The sequence below is a fragment of the Ochotona princeps genome, chromosome 8, assembly GCF_030435755.1.
Source record: "Ochotona princeps isolate mOchPri1 chromosome 8, mOchPri1.hap1, whole genome shotgun sequence".
Lineage (NCBI taxonomy): Eukaryota > Metazoa > Chordata > Mammalia > Lagomorpha > Ochotonidae > Ochotona > Ochotona princeps.
The window spans coordinates 2,283,884-2,299,764 of record NC_080839.1 but is presented as its reverse complement, the minus strand read 5'-3'; the positions used below and the strand labels follow the sequence as shown (position 1 = coordinate 2,299,764).

Genomic DNA, 15,881 nt, shown 5'->3' with positions numbered 1-15,881 from the left:
GTCAGTCTGTCTGTCTCCTCTCTCTCTCTACTTCTCTCTCTCTCTCTCTCTCTACTTCTCTCTCTCTCTCTCTCTCTCTGTCTCTGTCTCTCCCTCTCCCCCTCTGCTTCTGGGACCCAAGTACATAAACTGATTTTTAAGAACTCTTACAGATTCAAGAGCATTCACATGAATCCTTAATGTGAATGTTCTCAAGTATACTTTGATTTGTCACCAGATCATTGCCAGCTGAACAACAGCTACTGAACTAAATCACTCTAGAGCCTCGATATCCAGTGTCACTGGAACAGCTCCTGCTGCGACCCTAGAGTTCTCTTCTAGAAGGAAAAATAGTCATGTCTTTTCAATGACAAAGAACAATCTACTGAAAAAAAAATATTACAGAAGCTGGTGTTGTGGCACAGTGGGTTAAGCCACGATCTACAACTCTGGCATCCCATAGGAGCTCTAGTTCAAGTCCTAGCTGCTTCACTTCCTAGGCAGCTCAAATGTGAGGTCTCTCTCAATCATTTTATTCCATGAAAGTCTGGTCCACTACACTAACATCATAGTCTTATCTGGGATGCCACACACAAAGCTGAAGTGGCCAACATGATGACATAACAAGTTAAGCCTTTGCTTGCAATGCTGGCATCCCATATGGGTGCCGGCTCAAGTCCCGGCTGCTTCACTTCTAATCCAGTTCCCTGCTAATGTGCCTAGGAAAGCAGCAGAGGATGGCCCAAGTGCGTGGACCCATGTGCCACTCTGAAAGCAACTCTTGGCTTCAGACCAGTCTTGCTCTGGCCATTGTAGCCATGTGGGGAGTGAACCAGCAGATGGAAGACTGCTCTCTCTCTCTCTCTCTCTCTCTCTCTCTCTGTCTCTCTCTCTCTCTCTGTCTCTCCTCTCTACATAAATATGCCTTTCAAATAAAAATAAATCAATCTTTAAAAAAAACACTGCTGAAAAAATTCCAAACATAAGCAAAAATAAAGATGACAAATTAGTCTATGAAAGAGCTTGGCCAGTTAACTAAGCAAGGAAAAAAACTACCTGGCTTTACAACATACTGCTCTTCGAAAGAGAAATACTGTGAATACCAAAGTTAGCAGAACTAGAGAAACCAAGGTCTCCAAATGATTTCGTTAAAAGACAAATTCCATTATTGCCAGAGAAGCCAACCAAAGTGCTACTAGAAAATGTTGGGGCCCTGTGCGATGGCTCCAGCTGGCTAATCCCACCCCTTCAAGCACGGGATCTCATGTGGGTGCTGGTTCGTAACCCCGCTACTTCACTTCCCATTCAGCTTCCTGCTTGTGGTGTGGGGAAGCAGTTGAGGATGGGCCAAAGCCTTGGGACCCCGCAACCGCTAGACGAATCTCCCAGCTTCTGGATTTAGATCCGCTCAGCTCCAGTCATTGTGGTCATTTGTGGGGTGAACTAAGGGATATAAAATCTTTCCCTCTGTCTCTCCTTTCTCTGTAAGTCTGCCTTTCCAACAAAGATAAATCAAGAAAGAAAGAAAGCAGGAGGGAGGGAGGCAGGGAGGAGGAAGGACATAAATGACAGCGGCTTACACAGTTTGCCATTCTTCATTCTTCACCCACTCTGTATCTTCTTAGCACAGAGTTGAAACCATAACCTAAAACTATCCCATTTAAATTAAAAACGCAATCACATTTTTGCTTCCTTTATCTGGATGAAGTGCTGATGGTTCTCCCCTCATTTTCTCCCCTCATTTTCTAGGCTCACCTAACCTGTTTCATGTGCTTTAGCCCTTCCTGTTATCCAAATTTATTAGACAACATGGGCCTCCAACTGAGAGCACCAATGAAAGGAGAAAATGATTAGAACTACTGAAGTTGACACTGCTTTTGTAATGAACTTCGTAATTCACTCAGGAGGCAGGCAATGAGAACCTTCCATCCACTGGTCCACTCTCCAAATGACCACCAGGCTGGAGGTGGGCCAGGCCAAAGCTAGGAGCCAGGAACTAACTTCTGGTGTCAGTGTGGATGGCAGGAAGTCAAGTACGTGAGCCATCACTGCTGCCCCCATGAGTCTACACTAGCAGGAAGCGAGAACTGGGAACTAGGCTGGATACTGAGCCCAGGCGCTTGGATACAAAAAAGATTTATCTATTTTTATGCAAAAGGCAGATTTTACAAAGAGAGGAGAGACAGAGACAAATATAAATACCTTCCATCTGCTGGTTCACTTCCCACATGGCTGAAACGGCCAGAGCTAAGCTGATCCCAGACTAGGAGCCAGGAACTTTTGCTGGGTCCCCCTTGTGGGTGCAGGGTCCAAGCAGTAGGGCCGTCCTCCGCTGCTTTCCTAGGCCACAAGCGGGCAGCTGGATCAGAACAGCTCAGCTCTGGGTGTTGTGGAGCAGTGAACCAGTAGATAGCAAATCTTTCTGTCTCTCCTTCTCTCTGTAAATCTTTCAGATAAAAATAAATAAATCTTTATAAAAGAGAGAGAGAAAGAAAGAAAGAAGAAAAAGAAGCGGAGCATCTGGAATGCAATTTAGTGCCCATATGGGATTCAGTGCCACAGACAGGTTGGAGGATAAGCGTGCTGTGCCACTGCGCTGGCCTCCAAGACAAGGTCTCAGCCACTACCTAAACACCTGCCAAAGACCCTAACCTTGAAACACAGTATGGACCTACCTGTACTGGGAAAAGTAGAAACAGAAGCACATCTCATCAACCGAAAGACTACCAAAGCAGTAAAAAACAGAAAACACAACAGTGAGCATAAGGTTTCATTTAACCTGACCACCAGTTTTCCACTATCTGCAGAGCTCTGCTAGTGAAAAATCGCTGACCAACAGTGGCATAAGCCCACAAAAACTTTCTGGTGATTCTAAACAAAGGATCCTGAAGGCTCTGCAAACAGCCTCAGGTAAAACACCAGTAAATGCCCTCTAAGTTGTCACTGAACAGAGCTGAGCACTACAGAAGGAGAATGGAACACAGGATGTCCAGGGGTTGAAAAGCTGGACCCCTTCCTCACACTGCACACAAACAGGAATTCAAACTGGACCAACAATCTAAACGTCTGAGAGTAAGAACCAGGAAACAGAGGAAAACACAGAGGACGCTAAGTAGGACCTTGGGTTTGGTAATGGATCCTGAGACATGAGATAAGAAGCAATACATGAAAATAACAAGCAAAGCTTCACTAAATTAAAGCTTTTGTGCATCAAAGGACAACATCAAGAAAATAAAAGCCTACAGAATGAGAGAAAATGCTAGCAAATTATAAATGTGACTTTTAATATCTGTAAGAGACACACAATTCCTAAAACTCAGTATCAAGAAGACAACTCTATTTTAAAAATGGAGAAAGGACTCGAACAGACATTTCTCCAAAGAACGAAGACAAACACCCAGCAAGTACATGAAAAGACATGCACTGTTGTTGGTCACCAAGGAAATGCAGGCCCATGTTGTACCTACTAGAATGGACACCATTAGAAAGAAATGGGAAATAAAAGAATGTTTATGAGAATGCAAAGACACTGCTTGTAGAAATGCTAAATTTCAGAGTATGCCAATTCTAACCTCAGAATGCCCAAATGGCCAAGAAGCTGCAGCTCCGGGTTTATGGCTCAAACAAGCTGTATCAAGGACTTGATTGGGCACTCGCGCAGCCAGGTCCACTGTAGGGCCATCCACAGTGGCCCGAAGAGGAAAACATCCACATGTCCGTCGCAGAAGCACGGACACACTAAAAGCAGGATGGGACAGACCACGGGGCACTCTCTAAGCAGAAACAGGACCCACTTTCTCACACCACAGGCTACACACCACCTGGGTGGAACCTCCCAAATACACAAAGTGGTGCAAGTCGGCCCACATGAGGGACAGGAGTCACAAGACTGCACTTCACCAGTGCCTGCAGCAGACCACGTCTGCAGACAGCTCAGAGCAGTGCCTGCCAGGGGCTGCAGGCAAGGCAAGAGGGACTCCTAACAGATGCAATGCTTGTCCTGGGACAGCAAGAGCTTCTGGAAAAGAGAATGGTGACACTGTCAAAAGAGTGAGCAATGCTCCTGAGTTGTCTGCTTAGAAACGGCTAAAATGGCAAACTGTATAACATATATATAAATAGAGAGAGAGAGAGTGCGAGCGCAATGTTTAAAATTTAATTGGAAGGTAAACTACATAAACATCAATAAAGGTTGCATTGGTTACAGCAAAAATAGAAGTCATGACATTTGAAAAAAAAGACAAGAAAATGAACATCAAAATGCAACGCAGATACTGTACACTGAATGAAAGTCACCAGCAAGGGACTGTGCGATGGTTCAACTGGCTAACCCTCCACCTTCTCAAGACCAGCATCCCATACGGGCACCAGTTCATCAAAGTACAACTGCGGAAACACGGAAGTAAATAAATAGATAGACAAATAAAAAACACAAAACAAAACTTACATATCCAGAGAAAGGACAGCTTACTTTGAACCCGCAGCCCTGGGTATGGAACCTCATTGTCTCAGGCGGCCAGTGCAGCAAGGGAAACACAGCTTTGTGCGCTAAGCAGCTCCGAATATAGAACTACACTGCCTCCGGCTTCTGACGTGCTATACGCAATGTTCAGAAAGGAAAGCAGATCACATGTTCAGATAGCCAGCATCAGGGACAGTCTGATAGCAAAGGATCTTTTTACTCAAGACAGAGGGAAAAAACTGTGATAAAAATGCTGCCCTACAAAAACGGAATGAGAAACAAGCACAAAGAAGATGGAGACAAGTACAGAACCAGACACTCGGACTGCAGAAAGCTGTACCAGGATGCCTTTCCAGAGAGAGGAGTCAGAGATCTCACAGCTGCATGTGGGCTGGGGGCAGGAGGGGTGCAAGCCTGCTCCAGTTCCAGGAGAGCGGGCAGAAGGAAATGGTTAATAATGGGTCTCAATGAAGACTCTGCATGGCCTTGCCTCAGATGACCACTACCGTAATGCCAAGACAATGCGCGGGAGGAAAACCCTGTGCAAACCACACTAAATACACACAACACAGACAGGAGGGGCTAGGGAGAGAGACCATCAGCACAAAGAGAACCATCCCTATGAGGAGACTCAGTCACACAGTGCCCTGGAGCAAGTAACTCCCAATAGGAAGACAGAGAGACAGGACAGATGGCACTCACACAAAAAGGTGAGCTCACACATAAAAAACAAAAAACGAAAAACAAAACAAAACAAAAACCCTAATTCCACAGCAAATCACAAATGAAAACCCATAGCAGGTAAAATCACAAGACAAATCCACAATTACCAAGGTTTTTTGTCTTGGGGTTTGTTTGTTTGTTTGGGGAGGGTTAATGCTTCTTGGAAATCTAAAGAACAGGCAGAAACAACACCAACAAACAATAAAAACATGTTCTTAGATGATCCAATTAAACAGAAATGCCCAGATACATACAGACAGAAATTACACTGACCAACTCAAGAACATTACAAAGTTGCAAAACTGTGAAAAAGTTAAATTAAGGGCTAAGATTATTCTGGTATCAAAAAAAAAAGTGAAATCCATGCACACAAGGCATCTTCACTTGTCAGAGTGCCAGTTCAAGTCCTGGCTGCTCTGCTTGCAATCCAGCTCCTTGCTCATGTGCCTGGGAAGGCGGTGAAGATAATCCAAGTGCTTGGACGCCAAGAAGGAGCGCCTGGCTCCTGGCTCCTGGCTCCTGGTTCCTGGCTCCTGGCTCTCACTCTCACTCCCACCCTTGCTCCGTCACTCACTCTCACCTTCAAATAAATAAATATTTTTTTAAATTGCAACAAAATAATCTTAATTATGTTTTCTGTGAACTTCCTGAAGCACTCTCACAGACCTATTATTAAACACATACAGAATACTTGGCAAAAAAATCCGTCCACAAAAATTTCAAAGAACTAAAATCATACTAATACAGTTTCTGAACGGAAAGCAACTGAAGCACAAATCAGTAACAAACAAAATTCTTCCAAGCCTTATTTGGATATTTTAAAACATCCCAAATATCCAATTGCTAATTAACTATGAAATAGGGCAAAAACTAAACGAAATCAGAAACATTATGAACTGACGTAACACAAAATTTTGAAATACCTAAATGTGAAAAGAGGAAACAAACTGCATATTTATGAAAAACAGTATTTCAAAGAATTACAGAATGGCAAAAAATTAATGACATAAAAGTACATGCACAGTAGAGAAACTGATAAAACTAAAAGTTGTACACACAAAGACTAACCCATAACAAAACTAATTGAGAGGAGGAGGCAAAACCATCCACACTGACCCCAACCAAAAAGAAACAGTGTGGGAACTACGGACATAACAAATTCAAGGAGCAATTATTTCACCACAAAGTTACAATTTTGGATGAAATGAACTGAGTCTTTGAAAAATACACATCATCTGGGCCCGGCGGCGTGGCCTAGTGGCTAAAGTCCTCGCCTTAAACACCTCGGGATCCCATATGGGCGCAGGTTCTAGTCCCAACAGCCCTGCTTCCCATCCAGCTCCCTGCTTGTGGCCTGGGAAAGCAGTCGAGGACGGCCCAAAGCTTTGGGACCCTGCACCCGCGTGGGAGACCTGGAACAGGTTCCTGGTTCCCGGCATCGGATCGGAGCGCACCGGCCTGTTGCAGCTCACTTGGGGAGTGAATCATCGGACAGAAGATCTTCCTCTCTGTCTCTCCTCCTCTGTGTATATCCGCCTTTCCGATAACAATAAAAATCTTTAAAAAAAAAAAGGAAAGAAAAGAAAAATACACATCATCAAAACTGACTTCAGAAAGAAACAGAATGTGATCTTAGAAGAATATTTAAACTAAATGAACTGGTTGCCAAAAATCTTGCCAAAAAGAAAAACTTCCAGGCCCAGGTAGCTCATGGAGGAAGAAAGACCTCTCCCCGACACAGGGGAAGAGGCTCACCACACTTTGCGAAAAACGGTGGGAAGCAGGCTAGAACTCACTGATGAACACAGCACCAATCCCCAACAGAACACAGCAGTCTCCACAAAGAACAGTGCAGGACTGCAACCCAACGGGGCGAGCTGGCTTAAGGTACACACATCAGTGCAGTTTACTGGGTCAGGGGGCTGATGGGAAGCCAAGGGGATGGTCACCTGAAACATGCACTTGATTAAGATTTACAGGCTAAAGACTAAGCACTTAGCATAAAGGGGGAGTGGGGGAGTGAGGAAACAGCCAACAAGGAGTCCAGGAAACCTTTCCTCATAAAGAAGATAAATGGGGAAAACCAGAGCAAACAGGACAAGAAGGAAATGCTGAAACAATGACTTTGAGACCCAAACCAAGGATGCCCACTGCCTCCCTTGGCATTCAGGCCCGGTGGCACAAGCCGGGGAACTGCCTGGCATTACCCAATGCCACGGGGAACAACCAGATGTTGGCATGGGAAAACATGAATGTGGAACCCTGGCCCACATCTCACACAAAACCTACTGGAGAACATTTTAAGAAGAAAAAATAAAAGAATACAGAAAAGGCAAAAAGCAAGACCTTCACGACCACAAACTAAGGAAATGTTTCAGGAACAAAACGCCCAACTCTCTAATCCCAAAGGAAAAAGATGATGGGGGGACAGGGAACAGCAACTTGTGGGCGGGGAAAGTTACAGAGGACCATGCTGAGAATACGGGCTGCTGGCAGTGAGCAGGGAGCCCAGTTAAGGACGGGTGATTTGAGGCTTAGAGTTAGAGAGTTGCTGAGTGCTGTGTGTTTAAACTGCTGCTAGGCATCTTCTGGGAAGTTTCCAGTCCACTACAGCAGCCCTATAGCAGCCCATGGAGTTGACCAGGGGCTGCACCCAGCACAGGGGCCAGGTAGACGTGGGGTAGCCAACATGCACTGTTCCCTGAAAGCTATGACTCCACAGGCAGAGGACTCTTCTCTCACACCTCGTCAAATGCCACCGCTGCTTCGGTGGGTACACACTCTAGACCACACCACAGGACTGAGTTCTCAGTGAGTTCTCAGTGCTCAGCTTTGGCTTACACCAACCCTAACTGCCCGGAGCATGTGGAGACTGAACCAGCACACACAAGACTTCGCATTCTTGCTCTCTCCTAAAGAAACAAATGAAAAGTGCAAAATAAACAAAACAAAAAGAGTAACCATTCAACTTAAACATTAAAAAGATGGGTGGATTTCTATTTATAAAGTACAACAACAAACAAAGCTAAAGTATTCTGCTTAAAAATGCTTACAAAATCTGGGCTCAACACAGTAGCTCAGCAGCTAAAATCCTCACCTTGCATGCACCAGGATTGCATGTGGGCGCCGGTTCTAATCCCAGTGGCCCCAACCCATCTCCCATCCAGCTCCCTGCTTGTGGCCTGGGAAAGCAGTGGAGGGTGGCCCAAAGCCTTGGGACCCTGCACCTGTGTAGGAGACTCCTGGCTTCAGACTGATTCAACTCCGGCTGTTGCAGCTGCTTGGGGAGTGAATCAGCAGATGGAAGACACTTCTCTCTGTCTCTCCTCCTTTCTATATATCTGACTTTGCAATAAAACAATAAATAAACAGATCTTAAAAAAAGCAATGCTTACAAAATGCTAACTAGATTAAGCATCACTGTATGGTCATGTTATTTACATTAAAGGCAGAGAGACAAAAAGAGTGACACAGTGACAGAGCGAGATCTTCCATCTGCTGGCTCACTACCCGAATGTTCACAATAGCTGAAGCAGGAACAGGGTGAAGCCAAGAGCCAGGAACTCCTCCCAGGTCCCCATCAGAACCCAAGCAGCTGGACAACCTTCTTTAGCCATCCCAAGTGCATTATCAGGGAGCTGAATTGGAAGCTCAGCAGCTGGGTGTCAAACCTTCCATACAGGATAGCTGTGCTGCAGGTGGTGGCTTAAGCCACTGTGCCACAGCATTGGCCCCAGAATCGCTTTTTCTGCCCTTGCTATCCCTGTAAGGGGTGCAGAGGTAGTAACTGAGAAGGAAAACGGGGTGGCTTTCAGGGTGTTTGATTCTTCAGCCAGGCGGTGGTCACCTGGACATGGGTGTTACAACCACTTTCAAAACCGTGCTTACAAAAAATTTACAGGCGTTTCTGCACAAGTATTATGTTTCACATTATATGATGTTTGAAAAAATCATACCTAATGAAATTATAAAAGTAAAAAGAGGCATTTGTACGGGAAGGGAATCAGTCCACCATCAGATTACCAGCAGCACAGCATTATACCAGAATAAAAATAAGAGCTACTCCCTTGCTGAAAAGAAGACCATTCCCTATGTGTTACCAAGTCTGGACTTATGAAGAGGGTTCCTCAAGAACTTGGTAGAAAAGGAATCGTGGCTGGTGCTGGGCATAGTGGGTAAAGCTGCTGCTACGAGCCAGCCTTCCATGTGGCTGTGGGTTGCAGTCCTAGCTGCTCCACTTCCGATCCAGCTCCCTGCTAATGTACCTAGGTGGTCAATGGATGGTGGTCCAAGTACTTGGACCCTGAACCCATATAGGAGACCCAGATGAAGCTTCCAGCTTCTGGCTTCCACCTGGCCCAACTCTGGCCACACAGCCAGTCAACCTGTCTCTCCCCACCCCGCCCCAGCAGGAGACTCCATGCACACTCAACGTGTGTGTGCAAGTGCGGGACAACACCCCCTTCTGGAAATACTCAGTCTCAGCATCTCTGAGTCTGTCGCTCAGTTGTAACTGACTCCCTTCATGGCCCACATTCATTTCTGCAGAGTTTTCAGGCCTGGAGATACAGATCGTGTGCGTGTTACAAGTAACTGCCACATGTGCAGGGAACGGGTCTCGTGTGCATGTTACAGTAACTGCCACACTGCTCTGCATGAGCAGACACTCAAGTGTTGCCCTTCAAACACACACCATCGTCCCAGCTTGGTGGGACAGCAGGTGCCCCAGAGCACTGGGGGAGTGCAAGGGGGCAGGGAGTATCCACAGGGCAGGTCCAGCTGAGCTCCCAGCCCTCCCATTAGCCACACCGAGACAATCTGGAACCCTGGCTACACGTGCTCAACACAACACTTGTTCCAGTGGGAAGGAAATTTCAGTCAAGGGGCTTGCATACCTGTGTCACTGCCAGATCCCATGGCCAAGGCTGGCATGATGCCACCGCTCCACCCACCAGCCTCAGTGAGCCACACGGGGTCCAATGCACGGCCTGCAGCCACGCCGGCTGCCAAGACTCACGGATCTTGGAAGCTGATGCTAGAAAGCAAAGAAAGATTTGCATTAAAAACTGTTATGGCTAAGAGGACATTGTGTAACAAATTCGCCGTTCCAATTTCAACACACCACCTGGGCCCTCACAGTCTCTTCTCTTTCTATTTTCTCTCCTACAGGCTACAGGCTGAGAGTTCAATGAATGGAAGAGCTTCTGCTACTGACATGTGCACTTCTCGCAGGAAGCCTAACCGCACCTTGCGCTGGGTACCCAGGCCTCCTGCAAGGTTGGGGACTGCTGACTGAGCTGGGGAACCCGAAAGAGCTTCTGGACAGTCCGTGCTGTCTCGGAGTCCTTTCCCTGCCATTAGCGCCCCGTTGCTGAGCCACACTCCTCACTGCAGAGCAAGGCCCCTGACGGCCGTAGGCCAGCAGCACGCAGGACGGACTGGGCGTGTTTCCGGGGCGTGGCAGAGGTCTCTAACGGAGGAACCTGCAGAAGCAGCAGGATGGAATCCCAGATTCACACGTGTCCTAGTCAGCCGAATGACACCTGACGATGCAAGCTGATACTCCAAAGTCTAGTCTTGCCAGAAAAACAAACCTTTGCTGTGTCTCAGAGAGTTTTAATTATATATATATATATATATAAAATACATAGTAACTACTATATACTATATATATTTACTATGCTGATGAATGCTTATCTCAAAGCCATCAGCTTCAGGCAGTGAGGACCTGGCTCAGCTCTGATCCTGTTAGTGTTAGGGTGTTATAAAACCATTAAACACTCGAGATCCCTGCCCCCGAGCAGCGGGCCCAGGAACTCAGACTGCTTCAGAACAGCAAGTGAGGCATACGGCAGATTGGGCAGCACACAGCAACTAAGCAATTACCACTGGCTATTAGCACCAGGATTTTTAAAAAAGAAGTTTTCTTGAACAACCCAAAGATGCGCATGTAAGGATACGGAGAGACAAGTTCTCTGCACTCGGAGCACACTCGTAACCAATAGCCTGTGCAAGAACAAAACTTCAAGTACCCAAAACTCCTCGCTCGACGCCTGGGATTTTCAAAATATGGGTAATGAGATTGTGAAACAAAAACAGAAGAGAAAGGGGCAAGATGAAAATTTACATTGGCCTAACACCTAGAAGGTGGCCATGTGTTTTAAATTTGGTTTTCTGCTGCCTAATAACGGAAAATCCACTCCGTTTTTCCAAAAAAAAAAAAAAAAAAAAAAAAAAAAAAAAAAAAAAAAAAGCCAAGAACCACACAGTCTTTAAGTTCACTCTCTAATGGTCTGCCCCTAGATCTGAGCACAGTGAAAGCAGCAGTCTGCAGGCACCCTGTGACACCCATTAGCAGGAAAGCAGACTCAGCCTGCATGGGCACGCTGGCCTGCAGCAGTTCCCCCAGCCTGCAAGTCGCCGGTTCCCTTCACAGAAAAAAGAAAAGTGAGCAGACCAACCCAGGCTTGGGGGAAAAACAAACAAATAAGTAAATACACTGCAGACTCAGATTCTGTGGAGGTCCTCTGAGTTAGCTTTCTGCCTGCCCAGGGGGCTGCGGGAACGGCCTGTCCTGGGCCAGGCACTGCGCTGTGGCGGCCCAGCTTTCGCAGCCTGCCGAAGGCCATACAGGCAAACCCAGCCGCAGAGCAGGCCCGCGAAAGGGTGGCCGTTCCACACCAAGTGTAAATACAAACTCCCAGGGTGAAAACACGAAACCAGTGTAGAGGTGGAGGCGCAGGTGTGGGCTCAGGCGAGGGGGCACTGCTGCTGCTCTCCCCAGAGCTGCTGCCATCAACTCTAACCAACTGTCCCTTGGGTGAATTCAGGGGGACAAAGCCATTCACACCCCAGGAAAGTCAGAAATACCACTGGGTGACTGAAAGAACGCGCTGAACTAGCCGCTGGCTCTGCGTATGGGAACAGCCAACAGGAAAAGCCATGCAACTGAGCCGAGGTGTAAGACATATGCCTGCCAGGGAAGAACAGAGGGAAACTTACAAAAACTTGTACAACTTGCACATACACACGTTCACACATACACGTGTACATACACACATACAGGGCAAAGCACATACACAGCTGGGGTGTGCTACGTGTGTGTGTGTGTGTGTGTGTGTGCAACCGAAGCTCTGTATGTCATCAGAGCAGCCCTTGTGAGTGTGTGAGTGGTGCACACTGTCCCTACGTATATGGAAACACGCATACTCTATAGTCTATACGATGTACTATATAATCCATACCATGAAAAAATGGTTAAAGAATCTAGTTGCTATACCTTTATATGCACATATGCCATATAACAAGCTCATTTATGCTGACAGCAGACACAATTAAAATTGGGTATATCCACATTCCATTCAAACTGAAGATGAAAACAGCTTCCTGTACTGGCCTGGTCATACCCAAAAGCCCTGAGCATCTCATTTCTTATTTCGTAAGGAACACCCAAGGTTACATTTTTCCAAAGCTACACCTCATTCTGTGATGAGATCATCTTCTAGGAATAAATATTACAAACAATCTACTCATGGTGTACGAGTTCGATTTATTACTTTGAAAGGCACGGGGTTGGGGGAGAATATGAATGAATGAATGAGACTGACTGTTATGGGCAGGTTCTACCCCTGAAATCTTGAAATGCCCACAGGAGCTGCAGCGGGCCAGGATGGAGGCAGGAGCTGGGAGCCCGGCTGGGTCTCCCCTGTGGGCGGCACAGTGGCAGGCAGCTGGAATGGGACGGGGTGGGACCCCAGCCCACAGGGGATTATTCCTGGATTAGAAAACTCAGTATCCGAAGAAGTCTGGTTTCTCTGAATTCATCTTACATTCATCAGTCATGATTCTTCAGGATTTTCCCCCTTTTTGAAGGAACTGACAAGGCTGACCCTAACAACCATTTCAACATATAAAAGACCTAGAATAGCCAAAGTTTAAAACACAATACTGGCAAACTCCTACAACGATCAAGCCAGTTGTAGTATTGGTATAAAAACAAGTGTGGGGCCCGGTGTGGTAGCCTAGTGGCTAAAGTCGTCGCCTAAATTTGCCAGGATCCCATATGGGCACCGATTCTAACTCTGGCAGCCCAACTTCCCATCCAGCTCCCTGCTTGTGGCCTGGGAAAACAGAGCCTTGGAACCTGCACCCACGTGGGAGACCCAGAAGAAGCTCCTGGATCCTGGCTTTGGATAGGCTCTGCCCTGGCTGTTGTGGCCACTTCGGGAGTGAACCAATGGATGGAAGATATTTCTCTCTGTCTCTCCTGCTCTCTGTAATCTGCCTTTCCGATAAGAAAACAACAATAAATCTTAAAAATATATACATAAGATCAAAGGTAGAGACTGGAGTGTACAGATATAAATTCTTACACATATCTAAAGCTGATTTCTGATAAAGATATAAAGATAATTCACTGGAAAAGATGATGGTTTTGCTTTTTTTGATAAATGGTGTTGTAACCAACCAGATATAAACTTTGATCCAAGAAGAAAATAAGATTCATCTTTGTGACAATGGGTTTGCCAAGATTTTTTATTAGATCAACACTGCCAAAAAAAAAAAAAAAAGAAAAAAACACATTTGAGTACATGAAATTACCAGACAATGGAGCATGAAAAAGCAGGACTTGAACTAGAAACAAGAATTTATCAGTCATACACCTGACAGACCATACATGCCAGCAACTACATATGCTCTTGCAACTCAAGAATAAAAATTAAACAACCAAATTAAACAACCAAAACTGCAAAAGACCCAAATAATGATAAAGATACACAGGCAGGAGGTGAGCCTAAGAATGATTGCTGTCAAGAAATGCAAAGTAAGAGCATGCCTTTGGTACCGAGGTTTACATGTCTGCTCGAGCCAGCTTCCTGCTAATGTGCCTGGAAGGCAACTGATGAGGGCCCAAGTGTGTAGGTTCTTATCACTCCTCTCCGGGAGCCAGACAGAGCGCTGGGCTCCTGGCTTTGTCTGGTTCATCCATGGCAATTGCCTCTACGGAGCGAACCGGCAGATAGAAACTTTCTCTTCCTTTCACTTTGCCCTTCAAATAAATAAAAGTTTAAGAGATACTATTACCAACATACTAACAGAGAAGATATTACACACATGAAACAAGTCTCAAATTTTTAACATCAAAAAAATTAACAAGATGAAAGCTTTAAATTTTTGAACGTTGGGTTACATACAATGAGACATAAAGGCAATGCTGAAGCCAGGAGCCAGGGACACCACTCCAGTCTCCTATGTAGGTGTATGGGACCCGGAATACTTGGGTCACCATCATGTGCTACTGCTGCCTCCAGGCACATGAGCAAAGAACTGCATCAGAATATGGGATGCAGGCCGCCTGAGTGGCAGCTTAACTCACTGCACCACGGACCCAACGTGGAATTCCTTCCTGAATGTAATATCCAAACAGTCAGATACACTTTAACACTCAAAATGCACTGTGTCTCTATAAAATTGTAGCATAAAATTCAAAAATTCAAAATAAAAAATTAACAAAGAAAATTTTAAACACACTGTGCTTCTATGTGCTAGCAGTGAATAACTGCAGATATTAATAAAATAATTCTATTCTCAGCAGCATCAAAAATAATAACACAATTAGGGCCCGGCACAGCGGCCTAGCAGCTGAAGTCCTCGCCTTGAATGCACCAGGATCCCATATGGGTGCCGGTTCTAATCCCAGCAGCTCCACTCCCCATCCAGCTCCCTGCTTGTGGCTTGGGAAAGCAGTTGAGGACGGCCCAAAGCTTTGGGACCTTGCACCTGCGTAGGAGACCTGGAGGAAGTTCCTGGCTCCTGGCTTCAGATTGGCTCAGCACCAGCCATTGTGGTCACTTCGGGGAGTGAATTACCCAATACAGGATCTTCCTCTCTGTCTCTCCTCCTCTCAGTATATCTGACTTTGCAATAAAAATAAAAATGAAAATAAGTCTTTAAAAAAATAATAATAATAATACAATTAGTAAACCTGATGGAGGAGAAAGGCTTGTGTATGGAAAACTACAAAATCTTAATGAAAAAAAATCCAAGATAAAAACAAAGATATCTCTTACTCTTGGATTGGAAGATTCAATATTGCTAAGATAACAAGCCACATAAAGTTTACAAATTAAGTGAAGTGCCTATCAAAATCCCAGGGGCATTTTTTTTTTTCTCAAATGGCAAAACTAAATCCCCAATTTATGTAAAGACTCAACAAATCCCGAAAAGCCAAAGCAGTACTGAAAACTAAACAAAGTGTGGGGACTCCCCTTTCCTTTCTCTCAAAACTGCCTGAATTGTCATAATGTACAAAGCATGGCACCAGGACCATGCACCAAACCATTGTCGATTAATTGATGGTTGGCAAGATCTGGGGACACTCCATGGGCGAAGACTCCCAACACACAATGATGGGACAGGCAGATGTCCACAGGCTGAAGAAGCTCATCCAACAATCAGAGCGAACTAAAGACCCACAGCTTCAGGGCTAAACTTCAAAATCATTAGCGAAGTACAAGAGAAAATCTTGATGATTTGGATTTTGCAATCATTTCCCAAATACGATACCAGAAACAGGCAATACAGCAAAATAAAATAACAGCTAAATTAGAATTAACATTAAAATGCCTACACATTGAACGTCATTATAAAGGTTAAAAGACAATTTACAAAACAGAAGAAAATATTTGAAAAATCGTCCACGTGATAAAGAATATAT

At 45.4% G+C, this 15,881-nt stretch overlaps 1 protein-coding gene across 2 annotated transcripts in view; it reads right to left on the bottom strand.

Moving 5' to 3' along the window:
- LOC131480910 (MAGUK p55 subfamily member 7-like) overlaps positions 1-10,195 on the bottom strand; it is a 36,514-nt gene extending 26,319 nt beyond the window's left edge. For both annotated transcript variants that reach the window (XR_009245882.1, XM_058667379.1), the window contains exon 1: positions 10,060-10,195. Coding sequence is in view for 1 of the 2 variants with exons in the window: in XM_058667379.1 (XP_058523362.1) it covers positions 10,060-10,096 (37 nt within the window). In the remaining variant the exon portion in view is untranslated. The remainder of the gene's footprint in view (positions 1-10,059) is intronic.
- Positions 10,196-15,881: the final 5,686 nt, after the last annotated feature.